This window comes from Ranitomeya variabilis, chromosome 2, assembly GCF_051348905.1.
Source record: "Ranitomeya variabilis isolate aRanVar5 chromosome 2, aRanVar5.hap1, whole genome shotgun sequence".
NCBI classification, from domain to species: Eukaryota; Metazoa; Chordata; class Amphibia; order Anura; family Dendrobatidae; genus Ranitomeya; species Ranitomeya variabilis.
The window spans coordinates 574,568,217-574,595,236 of NC_135233.1; the positions used below are offsets into that span (position 1 = coordinate 574,568,217).

Below are 27,020 nucleotides of genomic sequence, written 5' to 3' on the forward strand. Positions count from 1 at the left end.
AGCCTTTATGGTCGGGCTCCGAGACAATGAGCTCTACATAAAGAAAAAAGTGTTAGTATATCATCAACAGCTGAAAATTTTAGTAAGCAGCAAATTGCAAAAGCAGAGCAAAAAGGGAGGTGATAGGTGAGCAGTTCTTATTCTAGGTGAGTTGTGTGCAGCACAACTCCAATATGCGCTTGAGACCAAACAATGAAGGGCTTCTGCTGCATCAACACCCAAGGGGTGGACAGGAAGAAATGGCGGTGGTGTCCGGTTGCTTCCAAGGATGTCACAGTAAATTTGTTTGTTCCCACCTGGTTTAATTTTAAAAACAGCACGTTTCAGAGTTGTATCAAAGGCATTATACTTAAAGGAGTTGATCCAACTCCGAAACACTGCGTTTTAAACTAAATTTGTTTTTTCTACATCTGGTTCATCACAACATCCTTGGCAGCACTTGGATACCTCTTGTAAAAAAACAAGGTAATAGAGAAGAAACGGAAGTGGTGTCCAACAATATCCATCCATGATGATGTGAAAAAAAAATCCTTAATCATCTTGAGCAAGCAATAATTAAATATTCAAAACGCGCGTCGGCGGACCTTTCCATCTATTCTTACTGACAGCCTGAGTTTCCTATGACTGTTGTGGCCCCCAATGTTCCCAGCTGAATGAAGTAGTGGTCAATCATGTGCACTACTGCTCCATTCATTCTTAATGGAAATACACTGGAAATTGCCAAGCTGAATGCTCCACTAATCTTTCGTGCTTCCATTAGAATGAATACAGCGGCAGTGTGCATAATCGACCTCTGCTCCATTCAGATGGGGCTCTTCAGAAACCAAGCCTGTATAAGCCAAAAATTTGCAAAAATTTTAAATCAAACCCATTTGCAAAAATGTTTAACCCGAAATTCATGCAATTAAAAAAGTATCCCCCAATGGTGGAAAACCTCTTTTTAGTTGACCGTAAAACTTAAAGGGGTGGTCTGAAGTCTAAATTATTTTTCCTCCTAAATTCCTATTTATTTAATGACATAATCTAAACTATTTTCTAATGGGATTCAAAATTCCCTAAATACACTATCTAACAGCTATTTTTTTCCACTTCCCTTTTGATGGCGCTTTGTTTGGGAATCCCTAAGTGTATGCGGTCATCAGGGGGCAGAGGCTGTGTGCAGTTCTGGACTTCAGAACATAATAAAACCTTAGTAGGTGAGATCAACCAAAACAATGAACAGAACAGCTAAACTATAGTTCCCAGAAAGATACAACATTTAGGATAATTAGTTTTAGAAGATAGAAGGTTGAGAAGTTACCAGTGAAAATATACAATGGGTGAAATAAGTATTGAACACGTCAACAATTAGTAAATATACTGTATTTCTAAAGGTGCTACTGACATGAAATTCTCAACAGATGTCTGTAACAACCCATCCAATCCACACAGGCAAAGTGATCAAACCATAGGTGTCCATAAATTAAGTGTAATAATGAGAAGTGACACAGGGAAAAAGTATTGAACACGCTTACTGAAATATATTTAATACTTCATAAAAAGCCTTTGTTGCTGATGAAGTTTCAAGACGCCTCCTGTATGAAAAAGCTAGTCGCAGGCATTGCTCAGGTGTGATTTTGGCCCATTCTTCCACACAAACTCTCTTCACATCCTGAAGGTCCCGAGGGATCCTTCAATGAACTCTGAGCTTTCGTTCCTTCCATAAATTTTCTATGGGATTCAGGTCCTGTGATTGGCTAAGGCATTTTAGCAGCTTTATTTTTTTTCTGTGTGTTTTGGATCATAGTTTTGCTAAAAAGTCCACCCTCATTTCATCTTCATCACCCTGGTCGATGGCAGCAGATTTTTATCACGAATGTATAAGTACATTTGTCCATTCATTTTTCCTTCAATTATGTGAACTATGACAGTGCTATATGCTGAAAAACAGCCCTCACCATGATGTTCCCAACACCAAACTTCACTCTTGGTATGGTGTTGTTGGGGTGATATGCAGTGCCTTTCGGCCTCCAAACATGGTGTGCATTATAGCATCCAAAGAGTTCAATTTTGGTATATGACTAGACTATATTCTCACAGTATGTCACAGGCTTGTCTTGTGTTATCGAGCAAATTAAAAAAAAAAAAAGGTTGAACATGCTTTTTGTTGAGCAATGTAGTCTTGCGTAGTGAGTGTGCATACAGGCTGTAATGGGTGTGGTGTAACCAGTGTGCCATGGTCAGAGAAGAGCCTGGAGGGGCTTAACTAGGTGAACATCTAACTCTTCACTAGACACCCTGATGGACATCAAGTACTATACTAGGAAAGACCACAGACGCACGGCAGCTGACCCCCAAGGGGCAGGTAACTGGAATGGCCCAGAAGGAGAGTACAGCTGGTACAGGCAGGCACAGCAGGAACACAGGAACCGCAGGTGCTGGTGGCAATGGCCAGTATACAGGCAGGTGCAGGTTGGTATAAAAGGCAAGCATGCTGACTCATCTGTTAAACAGATGGCAGGGCAGGTGCAGGCAGGTACAGCAAGCATGGCTGGTATACAGGCAGGTACTGGAAGACAAACTAGAACAGGAGACCTGAGAACTAGCAAGCATACAACAAGCAGAGTATACACGTTGCTCAGGCACCTCCCAACTGGTGGAAGTGCCTTAAATAATAAGTGTCTCCCAGCCAAAGTCCTTTTAAGAGGGATGGAGCGCGCCTTAAAGGGCCACTGTCACCCCCTTCAGCCGTTATAAACTAAAAGAGCCACCTTGTGCATCAGTAATGCTGCAGTCTAACAAGGTGGCTCTTTTAGTTTTTGCTTCTGTTATTCCCTGAATAAAGCGTTTTATAATTTTCCCCAAATACCTGTCTTTGTACCTGGAGGCAGGTCCGAAGCCTCCTTTGTGAAGCGCCCAACTGCCGTCACTCATCTCTTCTTGGACGATGGTCGCCGCCCCCTGCGCGCTGTTCTTCTTAAATCCGGCGCCTGCACTGTGCGTGCCTGCCTGGGGCAAGGGCAGTGTTCATTGGCCGTCATAGCAACTGATGCCGGGTGCCTGACTGCGCCTGTGCGGGCAGTGCGGCCACCCTGTTGCTGAATCCCCGGCCCCGCACTGTGTTATGCATTATGCACAGTGCGGGGCTGGGATTCCTGGGCATGCGCACTGCGCTGTTCAGACGCTCCCCCGATCCCCCGCCTTCCCCGCGCAGGGGGCGGCGACCATCGCCCAAGAAGAGATGAGTGACGGCAGTTGGGCGCTTCACAAAGGAGGCTTCGGACCTGCCTCCAGGTACATAGACAGGTATTTGGGGAAAATTATAAAACGCTTTATTGAGGGAATAACCGAAGCAAAAACTAAAAGAGCCACCTTGTTAGACTGCAGCATTACTGATGCACAAGGTGGCTCTTTTAGTTTATAACGGCTGGAGGGGGTGACAGTGGCCCTTTAAGCACAATACCTGGGGATCTGTGAGCCATGTGCAGACTCCAGCAGCAGCAAAAGGAGGAAGTGAGGGACAGGGGCGACAGTTGTGAGTATGTCCCTGTCCGTGGAGGGAGGAAGTGTGCTTGGAAGCCGGTGCTACACAGGCTATGGAGGTTGAAAGCATTACTTATTGTTTTCTTTGAAATAATTGTACCTGCAGATTCCATCTCTTTTTTTAGCTCTCCATTGGTGGTGCTTGGCTCATGGACAACCCTTTTGATAATTCTTTTCACTTTTCTGTCTGAAATCTTGCAGTGAGCACCTGGGCCTTGATGGTTTATGGTGAAATTATGATTTTTCCACCTACAAATTATGGCCCCAGCAGTGCTCACTGGAACTCTCAGTAGTTTAGAAATTCTTCTTTAACCAACGCCTTCAGTATGTTTCACAACAATAAGGTTGTGAAGATCTTGAGACAGCTCACTTGTTTGCACATCATGAGAGATTTATTGTGTGGCACCCTGGCAATGAGACACATTTTTACAGGCCATCAGTTAAACCAGCTGATATTTTTCACCAAGTGGATGGATTTCTTTCTAATATCTAATAGATTTCAGGTGGGGTCATGACTTTCAATGTTTTTTTGTACCTCTCTTCCTTCATGTGTGCAATACTTTTCCCCGTGTCATTTCTCATTATTATACAAGTTAATTTATGGATATATGTGGTGATTTCTTTGCCTGTGTGAATTGGATGAGTTGTTACCAACACCTGATGGGAATTTCATGTGAATAGCACCTTTATAAATAGATTTACTTAGAAAATTGGTGACATATTCGATACTTATTTTACCTGCTGTATCAAAGTCAATACAGAGATCTCTCCCATAATCTATAATATAACGCTGGGAGCGTCACTCTGTCCAAAGCCTTTATAGACTGCGCAAGCGCCGGCGCAGTCTGGACCCCACAGAGTGACGCTCCCAGGAGATCGCGGTATGCGTAAGCACTGAACACACACCGCGATCTCCAACGGAGAAGCAGGGAAGAGCCAGGAGGGTGAGTATGCAATATTTACCTGTCCCGGCGTTCCACCGATGCGCGCTGCTCCATCCTCTGCCTGTGACGTTCAGTTCAGAGGGCGCGATGATGCGCTTAATGCGCGCCGCCCTCTGACTGAACAGTCACAGCCAGAGGATGTGGAGGATGGAGCAGCGCGCATCGGTGGAACGCCGGGACAGGTGAATATAGCAAGTGCCGGGGGCCTGAGCTAGCGGCGACTCCGGCACCTGACCACCACAGCGCGCCGGTGTCCCCGCCTGCTCAGGCCCCCAGCACTCGGCGCCCAGCACAGCCATGCACAGCCGCCCGCACTCACCACAGCCACCCGCACTCACCACAGCCACTCACAGCCGCCCGCACTCAGCACCGCCACGCACAGCCGCCCGCACTCAGCACCGCCACGCACAGCCGCCCGCACTCAGCACCGCCACGCACAGCCGCCCGCACTCACCACAGCCACGCACAGCCGCCCGCACTCACCACAGCCACTCACAGCCGCCCGCACTCAGCACCGCCACGCACAGCCGCCCGCACTCAGCACCGCCACGCACAGCCTCCCGCACTCAGCACCGCCACGCACAGCCGCCCGCACTCACCACAGCCACGCACAGCCACCCGCACTCACCACAGCCACGCACAGCCGCCCGCACTCACCACAGCCACGCACAGCCGCCCGCACTCAGCACAGCCGCCCGCACTCAGCACAGCCGCCCGCACTCAGCACCGCCACGCACAGCCGCCCGCACTCAGCACCGCCACGCACAGCCGCCCGCACTCACCACAGCCACGCACAGCCGCCCGCACTCACCACAGCCACGCACAGCCGCCCACACTCAGCACAGCCGCCCACACTCAGCACAGCCGCCCGCACTCACCACAGCCACGCACAGCCACCCGCACTCACCACAGCCACGCACAGCCGCCCACACTCAGCACAGCCGCCCGCACTCAGCACAGCCGCCCGCACTCAGCACAGCCGCCCGCACTCAGCACCGCCACGCACAGCCGCCCGCACTCACCACAGCCACGCACAGCCGCCCACACTCAGCACAGCCGCCCGCACTCACCACAGCCACGCACAGCCGCCCACACTCAGCACAGCCGCCCACACTCAGCACAGCCGCCCACACTCAGCACAGCCGCCCACACTCAGCACAGCCGCCCACACTCAGCACAGCCGCCCACACTCAGCACAGCCGCCCACACTCAGCACAGCCGCCCACACTCAGTACAGCCGCCCGCACAGTAGAGCCAGAGAGAGAAAGATGGGAGCAACATATGGCAGAATGGAAACAGGAACAGGCAGAATGGGTGCAGCACATTACAACAGAATGGGGGCGCAGGATGGGAGCAGCACATGATAGAATGGGGGCACAAGATGGGAGCTGCACATGACAGAATGATTGCGCACGATGGGAGCAGCACATGACAGAATGGGGGCGCACACATGACAGGATGGGGGTGCAGGATGGGAGCACATGACAGGATGGGGCGCAGGATGGGAGCACATGACAGGATGGGAGCAGCGCATGACAGAATGGGGGCACAGGATGGGAGCAGCACATGACAGAATGGGGGCACACACATGACAGGATGGGGGTGTAGGATGGAGCAGCATATGACAGGATGGGGGCGCAGGATGGGAGCACATGACAGGATGGGGACGCAGGATGGAGCAGCACATGATAGGATGGGGACGCAGGATGGAGCAGCACATGATAGGATGGGGGCGCAGGATGGAGCAGCACATGAGAGGATGGGGGCGCAGGATGGAGCAGCACATGACAGGATGGGAGAGCAAGATGGGAGCAGCACATACCAGGATGGAGACCATATACCAATATAAATGCTCGCCACCCGGGCGTAGAACGGGTTCAATAGCTAGTATATTTATACCCAGGATTGCAATTGTATCAAGCGGGAATGTACTTTTTACTTAACTGTAAGAGAAGCGAGACTATAAAAGTAAAAGATGCCATGATGAATTCGCTAAACAAAGTTAAAAAAGTGGCATAATCGTTCTAGAAGTTATATGTTGTCAATTAGTAGAGGTCAGTAGTTGATCAAATGATTCCTAACCTCTATACCTGAAATGAGGAATACTGGCTTTTTGCCTTTTTTTTGGCTCGACATTCCAGGAGATAAGGTTGAACTGTATGTACTAAAGCTATGCAAACTATTTTATTTGGTTACTTGCTACCAGAGTGTATTTCTCATTGGTTGCTAGACGAATAACATCAGGGGCAAACACAAAAAGACTGTTGCTTATTGCTTGATGTTCTCAACACATGGAGCAAGAAACACCACAGGTCAAAAGGGCCCCAAAACGCTATCCATGGGGTGGAATTCCCAAGTACTTAGTAGGGTTAAAAATGCAGTTTTTCTGGAGAGAGGAGATCGGCAAATGATTTTACTAGCCCCAGTGATCGCTGCTTGATCAGCTTCTAGAAAAATCACACTTGGCACAGAAAGTGCAATACTGAGTAATAATATGGAACACTTGTAAATCTTTGTGATTCTCATTGCTTTTGCTGGTACTGTAAAAAGCAGCTTTTAAGGTGTATAAAAAAGTCTTACAAAAGCATTGCGTGTGAACATATCCTTACAGCACGTACCGCATGCTGTCAGAATTCTCCAGGGTTGCGGCTGAGATTGGGCAGTCTCATGACTGCAAGTATGCAATTTTCATACATTCATTCACATTCCTACTTGACTTGCTCAGCCACGCTCACTTCAGTTGTGTTGAATGAGGTCGGGCACATCTAGTCGGCATGTGACCGCAAGTATACAAATCGCATAAAGTATAGGCGTGTAATAGAATAAAGGGAAAACTAATTTCAATGTTACATGTAAATCACCCATTATAAGCTTCCTACATTATATAGTTTAGAAATCTTTGAGTCATGAAGTTTGCTTTGTTCTTTGCAAAATAAAAAAAGGCAAAAGTAAAATGTGTAAAGAAAGATGAAACAAGAAATACTCTATGTTCAATAATGTATCAATAGATCCAAAAAGAAATAAATCACAGATACAGACTTAAAAGAGAAACTTACTCATAAAACTGAGCAGCTGGCGTTAGTTTATACTTGGCGTATGTGGTCCCGTTACTCAGAGAGACGTTGAGTTGATTCAGGTCTGTGCAGTCTTCATTGTTCCATGGATTCCCACATTTGGTCCAAGGAAGCTCCGAGGTGAAGGACGAAACAAGATAATATAATGACCACGCAATGATGACGTTGTAGTAGAAGCCCACATAGAGCGCGATTAATATCACACTGTATCCCACACCTGGACGGTGGAAAAAATAACATCTGCTTTAAATCATAGAAATTGTCACGATTGACTCTAAAATGTTGCGCAAAGAATGTACTTTTACTTATTACATGGTTCATGATGGGCTATTAAGGGCTACTAAAAACCATGTGAAGAAAATCTCAACGAAAAGTTTTTGGAAACATCAACATACAAAATTGTTGCCCGTCCTATGCAAGTCTTGGACCGTACCGCCAATGGTTTTTCTTGATTTGGGTCACTATATGTTCTATAATAAACCATCTTTAGGTCAGTTGACTAATGGAAGTTTTTGGTATGAACCATAATATTGCTGCTAAAACCACTGTGTTTTGCCAAAAATTTTGCAAAAATCACTTCAAAAACTGCAATACAATTACCTCATGAGGACATGGCACTGGGCTTCTTGTACATCTCAGACATTCATAGCATGTCCGGTGCAGAACCCCTTTAGAGGGTTATTCTAAGGCAGATAACTTACCATGAGGGCAGGGTTCCGAGATACGCCATCACTCCATTCATGGTTGATGGAGTTGCCATAAATGGCAGAGTAGAGCACTTGGCTATCTCCTGCAGTCACATAGATATTGAATGGAGTGGAGCTGCCCATGTGCATCCATTGTTCCATTCTGATGGGTAATTTCAGGGACCTGTTCTCTGGATTGATGGGGGTGCCAGTCATGGGGTTCCTGTGGATTGGTAATAACTTGGGACTGGCCCTTTAGAAGGGATGTCTGGTATAAAACTACAAGTCTGTAGTCACTATGTAAGTGTAGACTTGTGAATCCTCACAATGCACGCACGGTGAGGATTCTCCAGTGTCACCGCCGGGAATGGCGGTCATGTGACCACAAGTATGTGATTTATATACTCCTGGCCAGAATCAGACTAGTCTGTCTCCAGCCTCACGCAATACACTTCTATTGAGAGAGGCCAAAAACAGTCTAGTCAGATTCTGCCGGGAGTATGCCTCACACATACTTGCAGTCACATGACTGCCATTTCCCAGAGTTGGCACCAGAGAATCCTTACAGTGTGCAGAGTGCTCTATGTAAGGATTCACAAGTCTGCCATCACATAGAGTGTGGGCAGACTTGTTTCAGACCAGACAACCCCTCTAAGGTCTCATGCATCCTTCACATTGTATTCACCCATAATAGGACATCAGAAAACAACAGTGAAGCTTTATTATCATTCCATAGGCCTCCAAAAATTCAGGTTATGTTCACATGCAGCTTTCGGGCTTTTTCTGCAGCCAAAACCTGTTTTTTTGGCAGTAAAAACTGCATTCAAAACTTTCCTGCTTTTTTGTCACATTTTTTCAGCATTTTTCAGGGGCAGATTTCACGAGTGCTTTGTCTACAGAAAAATATTTAATAAAGTTATTAAAAAAGAACTCATGAGTGTTTTTTACAGTTTTACTGAAAGAATGGTCATGCTGAAGATTTCAAAAGTCCTTCAGTTCTCAAAATTCACTCAGGGGGAAAAAAAAAAAAATCAATCAAGTGCATGCAAGAGATTCCTGAAATCTCATAGCTTTTACTGATACAGTAAAAAGTAGTTTTTAATTTGCACAAAGAAAATGCAGAAAAAAATGCTGCATATGAACGTAGAATTGCCCTTTGAGCACCACCCCTTGGAATCACAGGATCTTCAGGGGAGTGTCTTTAGGCTGCTGTGCATTGCTACCCTTTTTGCTCCACCTCTTGGAATAACAGGATCATCAGGGGCATGTCTTTAGGCTGCTGTGCATTATCACGTTTTCAGCTTCACCCCCTTGGAAAGACCATTAAAATTTGCACTAAGGAAAAAATACTGTGGAACAAAAAATAAAAGACTAAATACTCAGGGGGAGTAGTTGGAATAAAATAAGAGCAAAAACTGGAAACTTTTGGCTTAGTGCACATGTATGGATGATATGTGATTTTATTCAAGTACACTTATATACAAATGGTGCCATATTTCTTTCGGCCTTTTTCCATATGCTGTCCATTAGGGTTTCAGACTTTCTTTGTACAAGCTCTACATTGGTAGCATAAGAGTTGATGAAAAACTAGGGTTGAGCGACTAACTTTTTTAGGATCGAGTCGGGTTTCGCGAAACCCGACTTTTTCAAAAGTCGAGTCGAGTGAAATCGGCACAGTTAGTAGGCTCAAATAATAAAGTAGACCAAATAAAGTTCAAAATTGGTAACAGGAGTAAACAGGCGGCACTGCTTTGTTCAGTGGAGAACACCAAAGAGCGGCAGACACCGTTAGTAGGGCCCAACCAAACTAGTAGGCCAAATGCAGTTTAATATCTGATATAGGCCGAAAGCCTGAAGATTGAAGCTCAGCTTTATTCAGTGGGGGAGAACCCCAAGGAGCAGCAGACATCTTTAGTAGGGCCCAACCAAACTAGTAGACCAAATGCAGTTTAAAATTTGTAAATATAGGCCGAAAGCCTGAAGATTGAAGCTCAGCTTTGTTCAGTGGAGGAGAACACCAAGGAGCGGCAGACTGTTATGGTCTGGTGATTAAGGAGCGACATGCGACTAGCTCTGAGCAGGTGGTAACTATACCGACCGCAGTTCCTGATCTTAACACAGACACTAGCAGTAGCCGTGGGATGTTCCTGTCACTCCCTGGACACCTTGTCACAGCCGGAGATCTAGCTACCCCTAAAGGAAGAAACAGGAAAGCTATCTTGCCTCAGAGAAAATCCCCAAAGGATAGGACAGCCCCCCACAAATAATGACTGTGAGAGGAGAAGGAAATGACATACGTAGTATGAAACAAGATTTAGCAAAGGAGGCCACTACTAGCTAGAAAGAATTAGTACAGGACAGAACACTGTGCGGTCAGTAATAAAAACTAGAAAAAGTCCACCGCAGAGAAATGCAAAAATCTCCACACCTGACTAAAGGTGTGGAGGGCAAACTCTGCTGCCCAGAGCTTCCACCTTAGCTGACTAGATACATACTGATAAGCTGGCCAAATGAGCAAAACATAGAAAGTGCTAAACAACAAAGTCCACAACAAGTGAACTGCAAAAAGACAAGCAAGGACTTAGCTTTGCTGAAATGGTCAGAGTGACAGGGAAATCCTCAGAGAGCCATGACTCCAGGCGAAAACTTTCGGGAAAAGAAGGCACATGGCTTCATCAAGGGACCATCAGAATTCCTCTGAGACAAAATGGCCCCTGCCCCAATCTCAGAAGCGTCAACCTCAACGTGAAAAGAAAGAGAAACATCCAGCTGACGCAAGACAGGGGCAGAAGTAAATCGGCGTTTAAGCTCCTGAAAGGCCTCAACAGCCGCAGAGGACCAATTCATCACATCAGCGCCTTTCTTCGTCAAATCGGTCAGGGGTTTAACCACACTAGAGAAGTTGGCAATGAAACGGCGATAAAAATTAGCAAAGCCCAAAAATTTCTGAAGGCTCTTCACAGATGTGGGTTGAATCCAGTCATGAATGGCTTGGACCTTAACAGGATCCATTTCTATAGACGAAGGAGAAAAAATAAACCCCAAAAAAAGAGACCTTCTGAACTCCAAATAGGCACTTAGACCCCTTCACAAATAGAGCATTATCACGAAGGATCTGGAATACCATCCTGACCTGCTTCACATGAGACTCCCAATCATTGGAAAAAATCAAAATATCATCCAAATACACAATCAAGAATTTGTCAAGATAATTGCGGAAAATATCATGCATAAAGGACTGAAATACAGAAGGAGCATTAGAAAGCCTGAAAGGCATCACCAGATATTCAAAATGGCCTTCGGGCGTATTAAATGCAGTTTTCCATTTGTCACCCTGTTTAATATGAACAAGATTATATGCCCCTCGAAGGTCAATCTTGGTAAACCAACTAGCCCCCTTAATCCGAGCAAACAAATCAGAGAGCAAAGGTAAAGGGTATTGGAATTTGACCGTGATCTTATTAAGAAGGCGATAATCAATACAGAGTCTCAAGGAGCCATCCTTCTTGGCAACAAAAAAGAATCCCGCTCCCAATGGTGACGAAGACGGCCGAATATGCCCCTTCTCTAAAGACTCCTTTACATAGCTCCGCATGGCGGTATGTTAAGGCACAGACAGGTTGAAAAGTCGGCCCTTAGGGAACTTACAGCCAGGAATCAAGTCAATAGCACAATCACAGTCCCTATGTGGAGGAAGGGAACTGGACTTGGGCTCATCAAATACATCCTGGAAATCTGACAAAAATTCAGGAACATCAGAAGAGGGGGAAGAGGAAATTGACATTAAAGGAACGTCACTATGCACCCCTTGACAACCCCAACTAGTCACAGACATTGATTTCCAATCCAGCACTGGATTGTGTACTTGTAACCATGGAAAACCCAGTACAACAACATCATGTAAATTATGCAACACCAGAAAACGGCAATCTTCCTGATGTGCTGGAGCAATGCACATAGTCAGCTGAGTCCAATACTGAGGTTTATTCTTGGCCAACGGTGTAGCATCAATACCCCTTAAGGGTATGGGACTCTGCAAAGGCTGCAAAGAAAAACCACAGCGCCTAGCGAATTCTAAGTCCATTAAGTTCAGAGCAGCGCCCGAATCCACAAGTGCCATGACAGAAAAAGATGACAATGAGCAAATCAGGGTCACAGACAGGAGAAACTTAGGCTGCACAGTACTAATGGTAACAGATCTAGCGACCCTCTTAATATGCTTAGGGCAATCAGAAATAGCATGAGCAAAATCCCCACAGTAAAAACACAGCCCATTCTGACGTCTGTATCCCCTCTGTTCCGCTCTAGTCAAAATCCTATCACATTGCATGGGCTCAAGACTCTGCTCCGAGGACGCTGCCATATGGTGCACCACTTTGCGTTCGTGCAGGCGCCGATCAATCTGAATGGCCAGAGACATAGATTCGCTCAAACCAACAGGCGTGGGGAACCCCACCATAACATCTTTAAGGGCTTCAGAAAGACCCTTTCTGAAAATTGCTGCCAGAGCGTCCTCATTCCATTTAGTGAGCACAGACCATTTTCTAAATTTCTGGCAGTGTAATTCTGCCGCTTCCTGACCCTGACACAGGGCCAACTGTGTTTTCTCAGCATGCTCTACAGTTTTAGGTTCGTCATACAATAATCCAAGTGATTGAAAAAATGCATCTACATTAAGCAATGCCGGATCCCCTGACTCAAGGAAGAATGCCCAGTCCTTAGGGTCACTGTTGTGAACTCTGTTTTCAGGCTCCCTCTTGTGGTCACTGGTGGTATGGTGTGACTTTTGCTTTGGGCTCCCCCTGGTGGCTTTGTTTGTTATCCTGCTGGTCTCTGGCTATCAGCTGGTTCGTTATCCTCTGGGAGGTTCCTATATAGCTCTGTTTTTCTTCCACTTGTGGCCGGCTGTCGATGTAATCAGTGCTACTCAGATTCCTTCTGACTACCTTGCTCTCAGTCCATCCAGGACAAGCTAAGTTTTGTTTGCTCATTTTTTGATCAGCAGTGTTTATCATGTTTTCTGTTCCAGCTTGCTAATATGTAATTCCCTCTCTTGCTGGTTGCTCTAGTGGGCTGAGTTTCTCCCCACACACCGTTAGTTGGTGTGTGGGTTCTTGAAATCTCAGGATCGATATTTTGTAAGGGTTTTTTATTGATCGCATAGACCCCTGCTCTATTTTCTGCTTTCTAGTACTAGTGGGCCTCTTTTGCTGAATCTGATTTCATCCCTACGTATGTGCCTTCTTCTTACTTCACCGTTAATATTTGTTGGGGGCTTCTATATCTTTGGGGATTATTTCTCTGGAGGCAAGCGAGGTCTTTCTTTCTCTTTAGGGGTAGCTAGTTCCTCAGGCTGGCTCGAGACGTCTAGGAATTATTTAGGCACGTTCACCGGCTACCTCTAGTTGTGTTGGATAGGTTCAGATTTGCGATCAGTCCAGTTACCATCTCCCTAGAGCTCGTCCTTAGTTTAATCACTTGCTGATCTATTTGTGATCCTCCGCCACTAGGGATCACAACAGTACAGCCGGCCAGTAAAGTGTTAATTGCATGGCAGAGGCAGGAGAAAAGAAGCCTTGAGAATTTTTTTTTTTTTTTTTTGTTGCCGTGTGTCTAGCTGCTGTGGCTAGCTTCTCTCCTCCTCTTAATCTTGGTGTGGCTCTGAGTTCAGCTGCTGACATGGATGTCCAGAGCTTGGCTTCCAGTCTGGATCATCTTGCTGCTAGGGTTCAAAGTATTCAGGATTTTGTTGTTCACAGTCCTATGTCAGAGCCTAGAATACCTATTCTGGAGTTGTTTTCTGGAGATAGATCTAGGTTCCTGAATTTTAGGAACAATTGTAAGTTGTTTCTTTCTTTGAAACCTCGTTCCTCTGGTGATGCCGTTCAGCAAGTTAAGATTATCATTTCCTTTTTGGTGGCCTTCCTTGTCGCGGGATGTGCGTTCCTTTGTGCAGTCTTGTGGAATTTGTGCTCGGGTGAAGCCTTGCTGTTCTCGTGCCAGTGGTTTGCTGTTACCTTTGCCTGTCCCGAAGAGGCCTTGGATGCACATTTCCATGGATTTTATTTCAGATCTCCCTGTCTCTCAGAGAATGTCTGTCATCTGGGTTGTGTGTGATCGTTTTTCTAAGATGGTCCATTTGGTGCCCTTGCCTAAGTTGCCTTCCTCCTCCGAGTTGGTTCCACTGTTTTTTCAAAATGTGGTTCGTTTGCACGGGATTCCTGAGAACATTGTTTCTGACAGAGGATCCCAGTTTGTGTCTAGATTTTGGCGGACCTTTTGTGCTAAGTTGGGCATTGAATTGTCTTTTTCGTCGGCCTTCCATCCTCAGACGAATGGCCAAACCGAGCGAACTAATCAGACCTTGGAGACTTATTTAAGATGTTTTGTTTCTGCTGACCAGGACGACTGGGTTACTTTTTTACCGTTGGCCGAGTTTGCCCTTAATAATCGGGCTAGTTCTGCTACTTTGGTTTCTCCTTTTTTTTGTAATTCGGGGTTTCATCCTCGTTTTTCCTCGGGTCAGGTGGAGCCTTCTAACTGTCCTGGAGTGGATGTTGTGGTGGATAGGTTGCATCAGATTTGGAATCATGTGGTGGACAATTTGAAGTTGTCACAAGAGAAGGCTCAGCTCTTTGCCAACCGCCGTCGCTGTGTGGGTCCCCGACTTCGCGTTGGGGACTTGGTGTGGTTGTCTTCTCGCTTCGTTCCTATGAAGGTCTCCTCTCCTAAGTTCAAGCCTCGGTTTATCGGTCCTTATAAGATTCTGGAAGTCCTTGGCCCTGTGTCATTCCGTCTGGACCTCCCGGCATCATTTGCTATTCATAATGTGTTCCATCGCTCGTTGTTGCGGAGGTATGTGGTACCTGTGGTTCCTCCGGTTGAGCCTCCTGCCCCGGTGCTGGTTGAGGGAGAATTGGAATATGTGGTGGAGAAGATCTTGGATTCTCGTGTTTCTAGACGGAGGCTCCAGTATTTGGTCAAGTGGAAGAACTATGGTCAGGAGGATAATTCTTGGGTTGTCGCCTCTGATGTTCATGCGGCCGATTTGGTTCGTGCCTTCCATGTGGCTCATCCTGACCGCCCTGGGGGTTTTCATGAGGGTTCGGTGACCCCTCCTTAAGGGGGGGTACTGTTGTGAACTCTGTTTTCGGGCTCCCTCTTGTGGTCACTGGTGGTATGGTGTGACTTTTGCTTTGGGCTCCCCCTGGTGGCTTTGTTTGTTATCCTGCTGGTCTCTGGCTATCAGCTGGTTCGTTATCCTCTGGGAGGTTCCTATATAGCTCTGTTTTTCTTCCACTTGTGGCCGGCTGTCGATGTAATCAGTGCTACTCAGATTCCTTCTGACTACCTTGCTCCCAGTCCATCCAGGATAAGCTAAGTTTTGTTTGCTCATTTTTTGATCAGCAGTGTTTATCATGTTTTCTGTTCCAGCTTGCTAATATGTAATTCCCTCGCTTGCTGGTTGCTCTAGTGGGCTGAGTTTCTCCCCACACACCGTTAGTTGGTGTGTGGGTTCTTGAAATCTCAGGATGGATATTTTGTAAGGGTTTTTTATTGATCGCATAGACCCCTGCTCTATTTTCTGCTTTCTAGTACTAGTGGGCCTCTTTTGCTGAATCTGATTTCATCCCTATGTATGTGCCTTCTTCTTACTTCACCGTTAATATTTGTTGGGGGCTTCTATATCTTTGGGGATTATTTCTCTGGAGGCAAGCGAGGTCTTTCTTTCTCTTTAGGGGTAGCTAGTTCCTCAGGCTGGCTCGAGACGTCTAAGAATTTTTTAGGCACGTTCACCGGCTACCTCTAGTTGTTTTGGATAGGTTCAGATTTGCGATCAGTCCAGTTACCATCTCCCTAGAGCTCGTCCTTAGTTTAATCACTTGCTGATCTATTTGTGATCCTCCGCCACTAGGGATCACAACAGGTATGGTGTGACTTTTGCTTTGGGCTCCCCCTGGTGGCTTTGTTTGTTATCCTGCTGGTCTCTGGCTATCAGCTGGTTCGTTATCCTCTGGGAGGTTCCTATATAGCTCTGTTTTACTTCCACTTGTTGCCGGCTGTCGATGTAATCAGTGCTACTCAGATTCCTTCTGACTACCTTGCTCCCAGTCCATCCAGGACAAGCTAAGTTTTGTTTGCTCATTTTTTGATCAGCAGTGTTTATCATGTTTTCTTGTCCAGCTTGCTAAAATGTGATTCCCTCACTTGCTGGATGCTCTAGTGGACTGAGTTTCTCCCCACACACCATTAGTTGGTGCGTGGGTTCTTGAAATCTCAGTATGGATATTTTGTAAGGGTTTTTTATTGATCGCATAGACCCCTGCTCTATTTTCTGCTTTCTAGTACTAGTGGGCCTCTTTTGCTGAATCTGATTTCATCCCTACGTATGTGCCTTCTTCTTACTTCACCGTTAATATTTGTTGGGGGCTTCTATATCTTTGGGGATTATTTCTCTGGAGGCAAGCGAGGTCTTTCTTTCTCTTTAGGGGTAGCTAGTTCCTCAGGCTGGCTCGAGACGTCTAGGAATTATTTAGGCACGTTCACCGGCTACCTCTAGTTGTGTTGGATAGGTTCAGATTTGCGATCAGTCCAGTTACCATCTCCCTAGAGCTTGTCCTTAGTTTATTCACTTGCTGGTCTATTCGTGATCCTCAGCCACTAAGGATCATAACAGGTCACTACGCAGCAGAGAAATAACTATTTTTACTTGCTGAATGGGGTCACCAGAGGAACGGGGTTTCAGAGCAAAAAACAATTTGCAGTTATTTTTAAAGTTCAAAAACTTAGATCTATCCCCGTAAAACAAATCTGGAGTAGGAATTCTAGGCTCTAAGGCCGGAGTCTGAACAACATAATCTTGAATACTCTGTAATCTTGCAGCAAGCTGATCCACACGAGAAAACAACCCCTGAACATCCATGCCCGCATCCAAATCCTGAATCACCCAGAGATTAAGAGGAAGGAAAAAGACAAAACAGACTAAAGAAAAAAATAATGGCTCAGAACTCTTTTTCTTTTCCTTCTTTTGAGATGCATTCAGCTCATTTTTGGCCAGTCGTACTGTTATGGTCTGGTGATTAAGGAGCGACATGCGACTAGCTCTGAGCAGGTGGTAACTATACCAAATGCAGTTCCTGATCTTAATACAGACACTCGCAGTAGCCGTGGGATGTTCCTGTCACTTCCTGGACACCTCGTCACAGCCGGAGATCTAGCTACCCCTAAAGGAAGAAACAGGAAAGCTATCTTGCCTCAGAGAAAATCCCCAAAGGATAGGACAGCCCCCCACAAATAATGACTGTGAGAGAAGGAAATGACATACGTAGTATGAAACAAGATTTAGCAAAGGAGGCCACTACTAGCTAGAAAGAATTAGTACAGGACAGAACACTGTGCGGTCAGTAATAAAAACTAGAAAAAGTCCACCGCAGAGAAATGCAAAAATCTCCACACCTGACTAAAGGTGTGGAGGGCAAACTCTGCTGCCCAGAGCTTCCAGCGTAGCTGACTAGATACATACTGATAAGCTGGACAAATGAGCAAAACATAGAAAGTGCTAAACAACAAAGTCCACAACAAGTGAACTGCAAAAAGACAAGCAAGGACTTAGCTTTGCTGAAATGGTCAGAGTGACAGGGAAATCCTCAGAGAGCCATGACTCCAAGCTCAACAATTGACAACTGGCATTGAATTAGGGAAAAGGCCAGACTAATATAGCAGAGCCAGAAAGACGATCAGTGAAAACAGCTGCTGATGCTAAATCCAAGAAGCAGCCATACCACTCAAAACCACAGGAGGGAGCCCAAGAGCAGAACTCACAAAAATGCTACTTATAACCACCCAAGAGCGGAATTCACAACAGCAGACACCGTTAGTAGGGCCCAACCAAACTAGTAGGCCAAATGCAGTTTAAAATGAGTAAATATAGGCCGAAAGCCTGAAGATTGAAGCTCAGCTTTGTTCAGTGGAGGAGAACACCAAGGAGCGGCAGACACCGTTAGTAGGGCCCAACCAAACTAGTAGGCCAAATGCAATTTAAAATTTGTAAATATAGGCTGAACGCCTGAAGATTGAAGCTCAGCTTTGTTCAGTGGAGGAGAACACCAAGGAGCGGCAGACACCGTTAGTAGGGCCCAACCAAACTAGTAGGCCAAATGCAGTTTAAAATTAGTAAATATAGGCCGAAAGCCTGAAGATTGAAGCTCAGCTTTGTTCAGTGGAGGAGAACACCAAGGAGCGGCAAACACCGTTAGTAGGGCCCAACCAAACTAGTAGGCCAAATGCAGTTTAAAATTAGTAAATATAGGCGGAAAGCCTGAAGATTGAAGCTCAGCTTTGTTCAGTGGAGGAGAACATCAAGGAGCGGCAGACACCGTTAGTAGGGCCCAACCAAACTAGTAGGCCAAATGCAGTTTAAAATTTGTAAATATAGGCCGAAAGCCTGAAGATTGAAGCTCAGCTTTGTTCAGTGGAGGAGAACACCAAGGAGCGGCACACACCGTTAGTAGGGCCCAACCAAACTAGTAGGCCAAATGCAGTTTAATATCTGATATAGGCCGAAAGCCTGAAGATTGAAGCTCAGCTTTTTTCCTTGGAGGACAACACCAAGGAGCGGCAGACACCGTTAGTAGGGCCCAACCAAACTAGTAGCCTAAATGCAGTTTAATATTATAAATACAGGCCGAAAGCCTGAAGATAGAAGCTCAGGATAAAAAACTAGGAGAACACCAAGGAGCGGCAGACACCGTTAGTAGGCCCAACCAAACTAGTAGCCCCGATGCAGTTTTCAAATTCCTATAGGCTGAAAACCTGACAATTGAAGCTCAGCTTTTTTCAGAGGAGGACAGCTGTATTGAGTGGCGCAGACAGACACAGGTAGTAGGCATTAACCAAAAAAGTTGTCTCAATGCAGTTTAAAAAAGGTTACAGGGGTACACAGGCAGCATTGGTGTGGTCAGCGGAGGACAATTGGAAGGAGTGGCGCAGACTTACTAGGCCTAAAATAAAAAAGTAGGCTCTATGCAGTTTAAAATAGGTTACAGGGGTACACAGGCAGCATTGGTTTGGTCAGCGGAGGACGATTGCAAGGAGGGACCGCAGACAGACTTACTAGGCCTAAAATAAAAAAGTTGGCTCTATGCAGTTTAAACCAGGTTACAGGGGTACACAGGCAGCATTGGTTTGGTCAGCGGAGGACGATTGCAAGGAGGGACCGCAGACAGACTTACTAGGCCTAAAATAAAAAAGTTGGCTCTATGCAGTTTAAAATAGGTTACAAGGGTACACAGGCAGCATTGGTGTGTTCAGCGGAGGACGATTGCAATGAGGGGCAGACCCAGTTAGTAGGGCCAAAAAAGTAATAGGCAAAATGCAGTTAAAAATAGTCTACAGGAGTACGCAGGCGGCCTAGCTTTGTTCAGTGGAGGACAACTGTAAGGAGTGTCTGACACAGTTAGTAGGCCAAAATAAAAAGTGAGGTTAATGTCTGGCAAAAAAAAAAATTCACAAATAAACAGGTGGCATACCTAGGTACAGGGGTGGGCTCCTCTACTGACTTGCAGACTGTAATAATTATAGGGGATAATTCAGGAGACTCTTTGCATGGAACAAGACAACAGGACACAGTTTTATAAGTGGTAAAGTTTATATTATCACACGGTGATTCAAGCAGGTGCAGAGAGAGACTCAAGTCCACAACACTTGGTGCAAATAATAAACGCAGCTTAGCAGTCAATAGGAAACTTCAGAGGTAGATGCAAACAAACAGAAAGTCTTTGAAGCACAGTTATTCTTGAGGAAACTTGACACGAATAGATCCTTGACTTAGTCCAGACACAGATAGATATGCTATTAGGCAGTTCAAATCATATCTTAGCTCAACCAGGGAGGCCTGGTTAATAGTCTCAGGTTTTGCAGAGCAGAAACAGCTTACAGCAGATGAAGGAGGATTACTGAACACTGGTGTATGCAGCAGGAACTCAGAGCAGAGTGGCAGGATCTCCAACACAGGTTCACAGGAGCAGGTGCAGGTGCAAGGCCAGGGAGTAAACAGGAGCTGGATGCAAAGCAGAATAATCTAGCACAGACTGAAGGCTGGGGTGGAGTTTTATAGCAGGAAGACAAGTGCACATGAGACCAAAGACGCCATGTTGGAAAAGGGCAGTAATGCACAAAAGGTAAAAAAAATGTTCAGAGTCCTGACATTACTCCCTCCTTAGAAGCGGCCTCAGGACGATCCTGGACCTGGTTTCTCAGGGAATCGCTGATGAAAATGAGAAATCTTCTGTTGGGCATTGATGTTTTCCACAGGTTCCCAAGAGTCTTCCTCAGGGATATATCCCTGCCATCATATCAGATATTGGAGCCGATTCCTGCGAATCCTGGAATCAATAATTTCCTCCACCACGAATTGTTCTTGCCCATCAATCACCACAGGCTGCAGAGGTGGCACAACACGTCCCTGGAAGGTATTAGGAGATACAGGCTTTAGTAAAGATACATGAAAAACTGGGTGTACCTTCATTGTCCTAGGTAGCTTCAGCCGGCAGGCCACAGAGCTCACAATACCGTTGATCTTGAAAGGGCCAATGAATTTCTGTCCAAGTTTTTGTGAAGGAACGTTTAACTTCAGATTCTTAGTTGCTAACCACTCGGAATCGCCTACCTTGAACATGGGTGCAGGTTTACGGAATCTATCAGCCGATCTCTTATAACGTTCTTGAGCTGCGGTCAGGGATTCCTTCAGAACCTCCAGATTTTTTCTCATCGCAGTCAGCCTTTCCTCCACTGCTGGAACCGGAGAATTAATTGGAGACCTAGGTAAAATACAAGGATGATAGCCCAGATTGGCAAAGAAAGGTGTAAATTTAGTGGAGGCGCTCTGAGAATTATTATATGAAAATTCGGCTAATGGCAACAACTCCAACCAATCATCCTGGAGATGGCTGACATAGCATCTTAGATATTGTTCCAGCGTCTGGTTGGTACGCTCAGTCTGACCATTTGTCTGGGGATGGTAAGCAGAAGAGAGACAGACAATAATATTGAGTGCAGAGCAAAACCCCTTCCAGAATCTTGAAGTGAACTGTACTCCACGGTCAGAGATGATCTCATCCGGCACCCCATGCAACCGAAAGACATTCTGTATAACCAAGTTCACTGTATCTTTAGCTGAGGGGAGGCCGGTACACGGAACAAAATGAGCAGCTTTAGTCAGGCGATCAACTACCACCATGATTGTATTCATGCCCCCCGATGTAGGCAGCTCCACAATAAAGTCCATTGATATAGACCCCCTAGGGTAGCATGGAACAGGTAATGGTTGTAGAAGACCCATAGGTGCCACATGAGGAGTCTTGTAATAGGCACATACCTCGCAAGAGAGAACATAGTCATTGGTATCCTTCAGGCAAGTTGGCCACCAGAAGAATCAGCTCAGGAACTCTTGTGTCTTCTGTACCCCCTGTGACCAGCCAACTTGGAGTCATGTACCAACTTGAGGATCTGCAGACGGATGACCTCCAGGACGTAGATACGTTGATCTCTGAACCACATGCCCCCCTAAAGACAAGATTAATATCCACAGGTGGGTTGGCCAAAAATACATCACCTTAATAGACCTCCCTGCCCTCCTTCCACAAGTCCTGATCGTGGATAACTCCGATGAAATTGGCATCAGATAGAATGGTCTTGGATGGGGCTCCAGGTACGGAATCCGCAGCATGGATTCGGGATAAAGCATCAACCTTCCCATTACGAGAACCTGGATGGTATGAGATAACAAATTTAAATTGATTTAAGAATAAGTTCCAATGAGCCTGACGAGGAGAAAGACATCTAGCGGATGTAAGGAACTCTAGATTGCGATGGTCAGTTAGCACTATGATCTGTTGTGCAGCTCCTTGCAGATGATGCCTCCATTCTTTGAAAGCCGCAATAATAGCCAGCAATTCCTTGTCTCCCACCTCGTAATTCTTCTCTGCTGAGGTTAGTCTACGGGAAAAGAAAGCACAAGGATGTAGCAAACCCTTCTCTCCACTTCTTTGGGAGAGAATAGCCCCCAAAGCATTATCAGAAGCGTCCACCTCCACAATGAAAGGATGTGTTGGATCTGGGTGTATCAACAGCGGTGCTGATGTGAAACAGATCTTCAGCTGATCAAAAGCTTCTTGAGCCTGTGATGACCACTTAAAGGGCTTTTCCTTCTTTGTCAAGGAAGTAATGTGACGGACAATATCAGAAAAATTTCGAATGAAGCGTCTGTAGAAATTTGCAAAACCAATAAAACGTTGGACCTCCTTAACGTTCTTGGGTACCGGCCAGTCAAGGATAGCCTGAATCTTACCAGATTCCATGTTCAGCCCCTGGGGAGAGATGATATAACTCAAGAACTGTATCTCAGAACGATGGAACTCACATTTCTCTGGCTTGATATACAGTTGGTTCTCTTTCAGACGTCTTAAAACAGTTTTGACATGTTCTTCAAGTTCCTGTAGAGAGTCAGAAAAGATTAGTATATCGTCCAAATAGATCACCACAAACTGGTCCAACAAATCTCTGAAGATGTCATTAACAAGGTGTTGAAATGCTGCAGGGGCGTTACAAAGCCCGAAGGGCATCACAAGAGATTCAAAGTGTCCATACCGGCACCTGAATGCTGTCTTCCACTCATCCCCTGGACGAATACGCACCAAATTATAAGCCCCACGAAGATCCAGCTTAGAGAACACCTTAGCATGGCGGACTCTTTCCAGTAATTCGGGAATCAGAGGCAAAGGGTAACGGTTTCGTACGGTTACCTTATTGAGTTCCCGATAGTCAACACTAGGTCTCAGGGTCCCATCCTTCTTCTTTACAAAAAAAATGGGTGCCCCTGCTGGTGAGGAAGAAGGACGTATGAAGCCTTTGGCCAGATTTTCATCAATATACTCTTTTAAGGCTTGAAGCTCAGGTGCCGCCAAAGGGTATACGTGACCAAAAGGAATATCTGCCCCAGGAAGCAACTCAATGGAACAGTCATAATGCCTGTGTGGAGGAAGTTGATCTGCATTCTTCTTGTCACAGACGTCAGAGAACTCTTTATATACTGGAGGTAAAGAAGATACCTGTACATGTGGTTCCATAGCCGTGGACTCAGGGACAGCTTCTGTTAACGCCGAGTTGCTCCTTGTTGGAAAGATAATCTCCTTTGTCTCCCAGTTGATAATTGGGTTCTGAGAACGCAACCAAGGAATGCCTAAAATCACAGGAAAATGAGGAGAAGAAATTAGCAAGAAAGAAAGTTGCTCCTGATGATTAGGCTCCAACAAAATTTCAAGGGGTACGGTCTCCTGATCCACAGGCCCAGAGATTAAAGGTGACCCATCCACTGTTTCCATGGTAATTGGAGAGGCTCTTTGCTGAATTTTAATACCATGTTCCTTGGCAAATGCGATATCCATGAAATTGCCACCTGCACCAGAGTCAATCATAGCTGAACTGGAAATCCACTTTCCTGAACACAGGATCTTAATAGGGAGAGAACAGTGAGAGTTCTTTTCCTTCAGCTCCTTGGGGGGGTGAAGTCAGAGAAAGTGAATGGAATACAGCGTTTAAAAGCAGGCTACATTCAGAGATGTCAGATTCATCATCACAGTTGTCATACTCCCCTATTGCTGCTAGCACCTTGTTAGGCCGTCTAGGACACTTAGGACAATTGATCAAGAAGTGGTCAGACTGGCCGCAATAGAAACATAGACTTTCACGAAGGCGATGCTCCCGGCGCTCATTGATCTCGCGTCTCTGAACGGAATCAAATGCATGGGCACCTCCTCCACTTCCCGAGATGTTTTACCTGCAGGCTCTTTGGAAGGAAGGGAAAAGTTAGAAATACGGTTATATGCAGCAAATTTCTCCTGCCTACACTCAGTAAGGCGAATGTCTATGCGCACACAATGTTGTATAAATGTCTCTAGTTCTTGTGGTGACTCTGAGCGAGCTAGTTCCTCTTTTATACTACTAGACAGACCCCTTTTAAAAATAGGCAGTTGTGCATAACTGTCCCAATTGATATCTACCGCCAATCTCCTGAATTCAGTGGCATACTCAATAACAGAACGTTTAGCCTGGCGTAAAGACAACAAAGCAGATTCAGCGGTTGCACGTCGATTAGGGTCATCAAACATTAATGCCATAGCGGCCAAGAAATCATCCAAGTCATTTAACCGTGGGTCACGAGACTCAATCATCGGATTCGCCCAGGCGAGCGCTCGTGAGGTCAGTAGCATTATTACACACAATACTTTGGATCTATCAGTAGGAAAATGGTCAGCATGCACATCAAAATATAGCATACATTGATTCACAAAGCCACGGAATTTGTTGCGATCACCATTAAATCTGAATGGGGGCAACTTAGGTGGGCTAGTTGGTGGCGGTTGCCCAGAGGGTAAAGTCACTTGTGCAGCTATTTGCGTGCTTATGTCCTGAAAAGCCCGTCCATACTGGGACTCTATGCCAGCAAGTTTGTTTTCCTGGGCTGCCATGCGATTGCTTAAAGGGAACCTGTCACCACGTTTTTGGAAGATGGGATAAAAATAGCGTTAAATAGGGGCAGAGGTGGGCGTTACATTAGTGTGTGTGTTATGCGTTTATTACCCACCTAAGTTGCCGAAATAACTTTGCAAAGTCTCCGTTTTCGCCTGTCAATCAGGCTGGTCAGGTCGCATGGGCGTTGTCTTCCCCCAGATTTGGCGTAGTTTTCCGTTGGTGGCGTAGTGGTGTGCGCATGCCCAAAGTCCGGAATCCTCTTCCAGGGGATTTAAAATAGCGCGGTGTTCGTTATTGCATTGGTGATCGGTGGGCGCGGCCATCTTCCTTTGGCCGCGCGTGCGCAGAAGCGGCGCTCTGCTGGCCGCGGCTTCAGGAAAATGGCCGCCGCGATATCCATCTGCGCACGCGCGGCATCCCGCGGCCATTTTCCTGAAGCCGCGGCCAGCAGAGCGCCGCTTCTGCGCACGCGCGGCCAAAGGAAGATGGCCGCGCCCACCGATCACCAATGCAATAACGAACACCGCGCTATTTTAAATCCCCTGGAAGAGGATTCCGGACTTTGGGCATGCGCACACCACTACGCCACCAACGGAAAACTACGCCAAATCTGGGTGAAGACACCACGCCCATGTGACCTGACCAGCCTGATTGACAGGCGAAAACGGAGACTTTGCAAAGTTATTTCGGCAACTTAGGTGGGTAATAAACGCATAACACACACACTAATGTAACGCCCACCTCTGCCCCTATTTAACGCTATTTTTATCCCATCTTCCAAAAACGTGGTGACAGGTTCCCTTTAAGTCCTGCAAAGTTTGTCCAAATGCTTGTTGATTGTGTTCAAAGCTTCCAAACTTCTTTTGCAGACCTTCCACATCTTTCTGCAGTGATCTAATTATGGAAAACACCTGCTCTAATCTGCTCTCTGTAGTCATTGTTCCAGCAGTCTCCTTTTTTTTATGGCTAGATTATCCTGTAATAATTATAGGGGATAATTCAGGAGACTCTTTGCGTGGAACAAGACAACAGGACACAGTTTTATAAGTGGTACAGTTTATATTATCACACGATGATTCAAGCAGGTGCAGAGAGAAACTCAAGTCCACAACACTTGGTGCAAATAATAAACGCAGCTTAGCAGTCAATAGGAAACTTCAGAGGTAGATGCAAACAAACAGAAAGTCTATGAAGCACAGTTATTCTTGAGGAAACTTGTCACGAATAGATCCTTGACTTAGTCCAGACACAGATAGATATGCTATTGGGCAGTTCAAATCATATCTTAGCTCAACCAGGGAGGCCTGGTTAATAGTCTCAGATTTTGCAGAGCAGAAACAGCTTACATGTCCAGCAAATGCAGATGGAAGTAACACGAGCAGCAGATGAAGGAGGATTACTGAACACTGGTGTATGCAGCAGGAACTCAGAGCAGAGTGGCAGGATCTCCAACACAGGTTCACAGGAGCAGGTGCAGGTGCAAGGCAAGGGAGTAATCAGGAGCTGGATGCAAAGCAGAATAATCTAGCACAGACTGAAGGCTGGGGTGGAGTTTTATAGCAGGAAGACAAGTGCACATGAGACCAAAGACGCCATGTTGGAAAAGGGCAGTAATGCACAAAAGGTAAAAAAATATTCAGACTCCTGACACAGACAGTGGTAGTTGGCGCAAAGTATTAACTGGTGTAAATGTAGGACAGGACCCCTGAATATTTTTACTAGCATCAATCATGTCAACAAATTGGTATTGGCAGTGCCATTGAAGGATTTAACAGCACAGACTAAACAGTGGTGGAGCAGTGAGAGGTAAGTTTGCAAGTGGTAAAGCACTGTTTGAGCTGGGGGGGGGGGACACTCTCTCGTGGGCGGCGGTACTGGCCCAGGGCCCCTCATGTTACGATGGTGTGTCTGACGTTGGGTGTGCACCACCACCACCGCCAGAGACACTTCATTGTACTATGAGGGACCCTGTGCCAGTGCCGTCGCCCAAAAGTGGGCACACCCACCTGTTCAGCCAAACGGCACTCGCACGGGTGCTTGCGCCAAGTGGTGACCACGGCCCCGTGGGGGGAGTCAGCCCATTTAGGGAGGCGTAAAAATGGCCTATGGTGGACATACAGCAGCTGCAAATGGAGAAATTGGAGCAGTCAGTAAGACGAGTCCAAAAGCAAGACCTTTTTACAGGAAAGCTAGGTGTCAGCAGGGAAAGGTGGGGCAAAATAATTAGAAATCCATGATTGGTTCATTTTAATGAAGGTTAGATC

The 27,020-nt window shown here is 46.0% G+C and overlaps 1 protein-coding gene and 1 long non-coding RNA gene across 3 annotated transcripts in view; one reads left to right on the plus strand and one right to left on the minus strand.

Moving 5' to 3' along the window:
* SLC6A2 (solute carrier family 6 member 2) overlaps positions 1-27,020 on the minus strand; it is a 145,148-nt gene that overhangs the window by 51,624 nt on the left and 66,504 nt on the right. For both annotated transcript variants that reach the window (XM_077288259.1, XM_077288258.1), the window contains one exon: positions 7,523-7,757. In XM_077288259.1, coding sequence (XP_077144374.1) covers positions 7,523-7,757 — 235 coding nt within the window. The remainder of the gene's footprint in view (positions 1-7,522; positions 7,758-27,020) is intronic.
* The window catches only part of LOC143807069 (uncharacterized), a 90,524-nt gene continuing 66,004 nt past the window's right edge, over positions 2,501-27,020 (plus strand). Inside the window, exon 1 of the long non-coding RNA XR_013221644.1 lies at positions 2,501-2,545. This is a non-coding gene — a long non-coding RNA (uncharacterized LOC143807069). The remainder of the gene's footprint in view (positions 2,546-27,020) is intronic.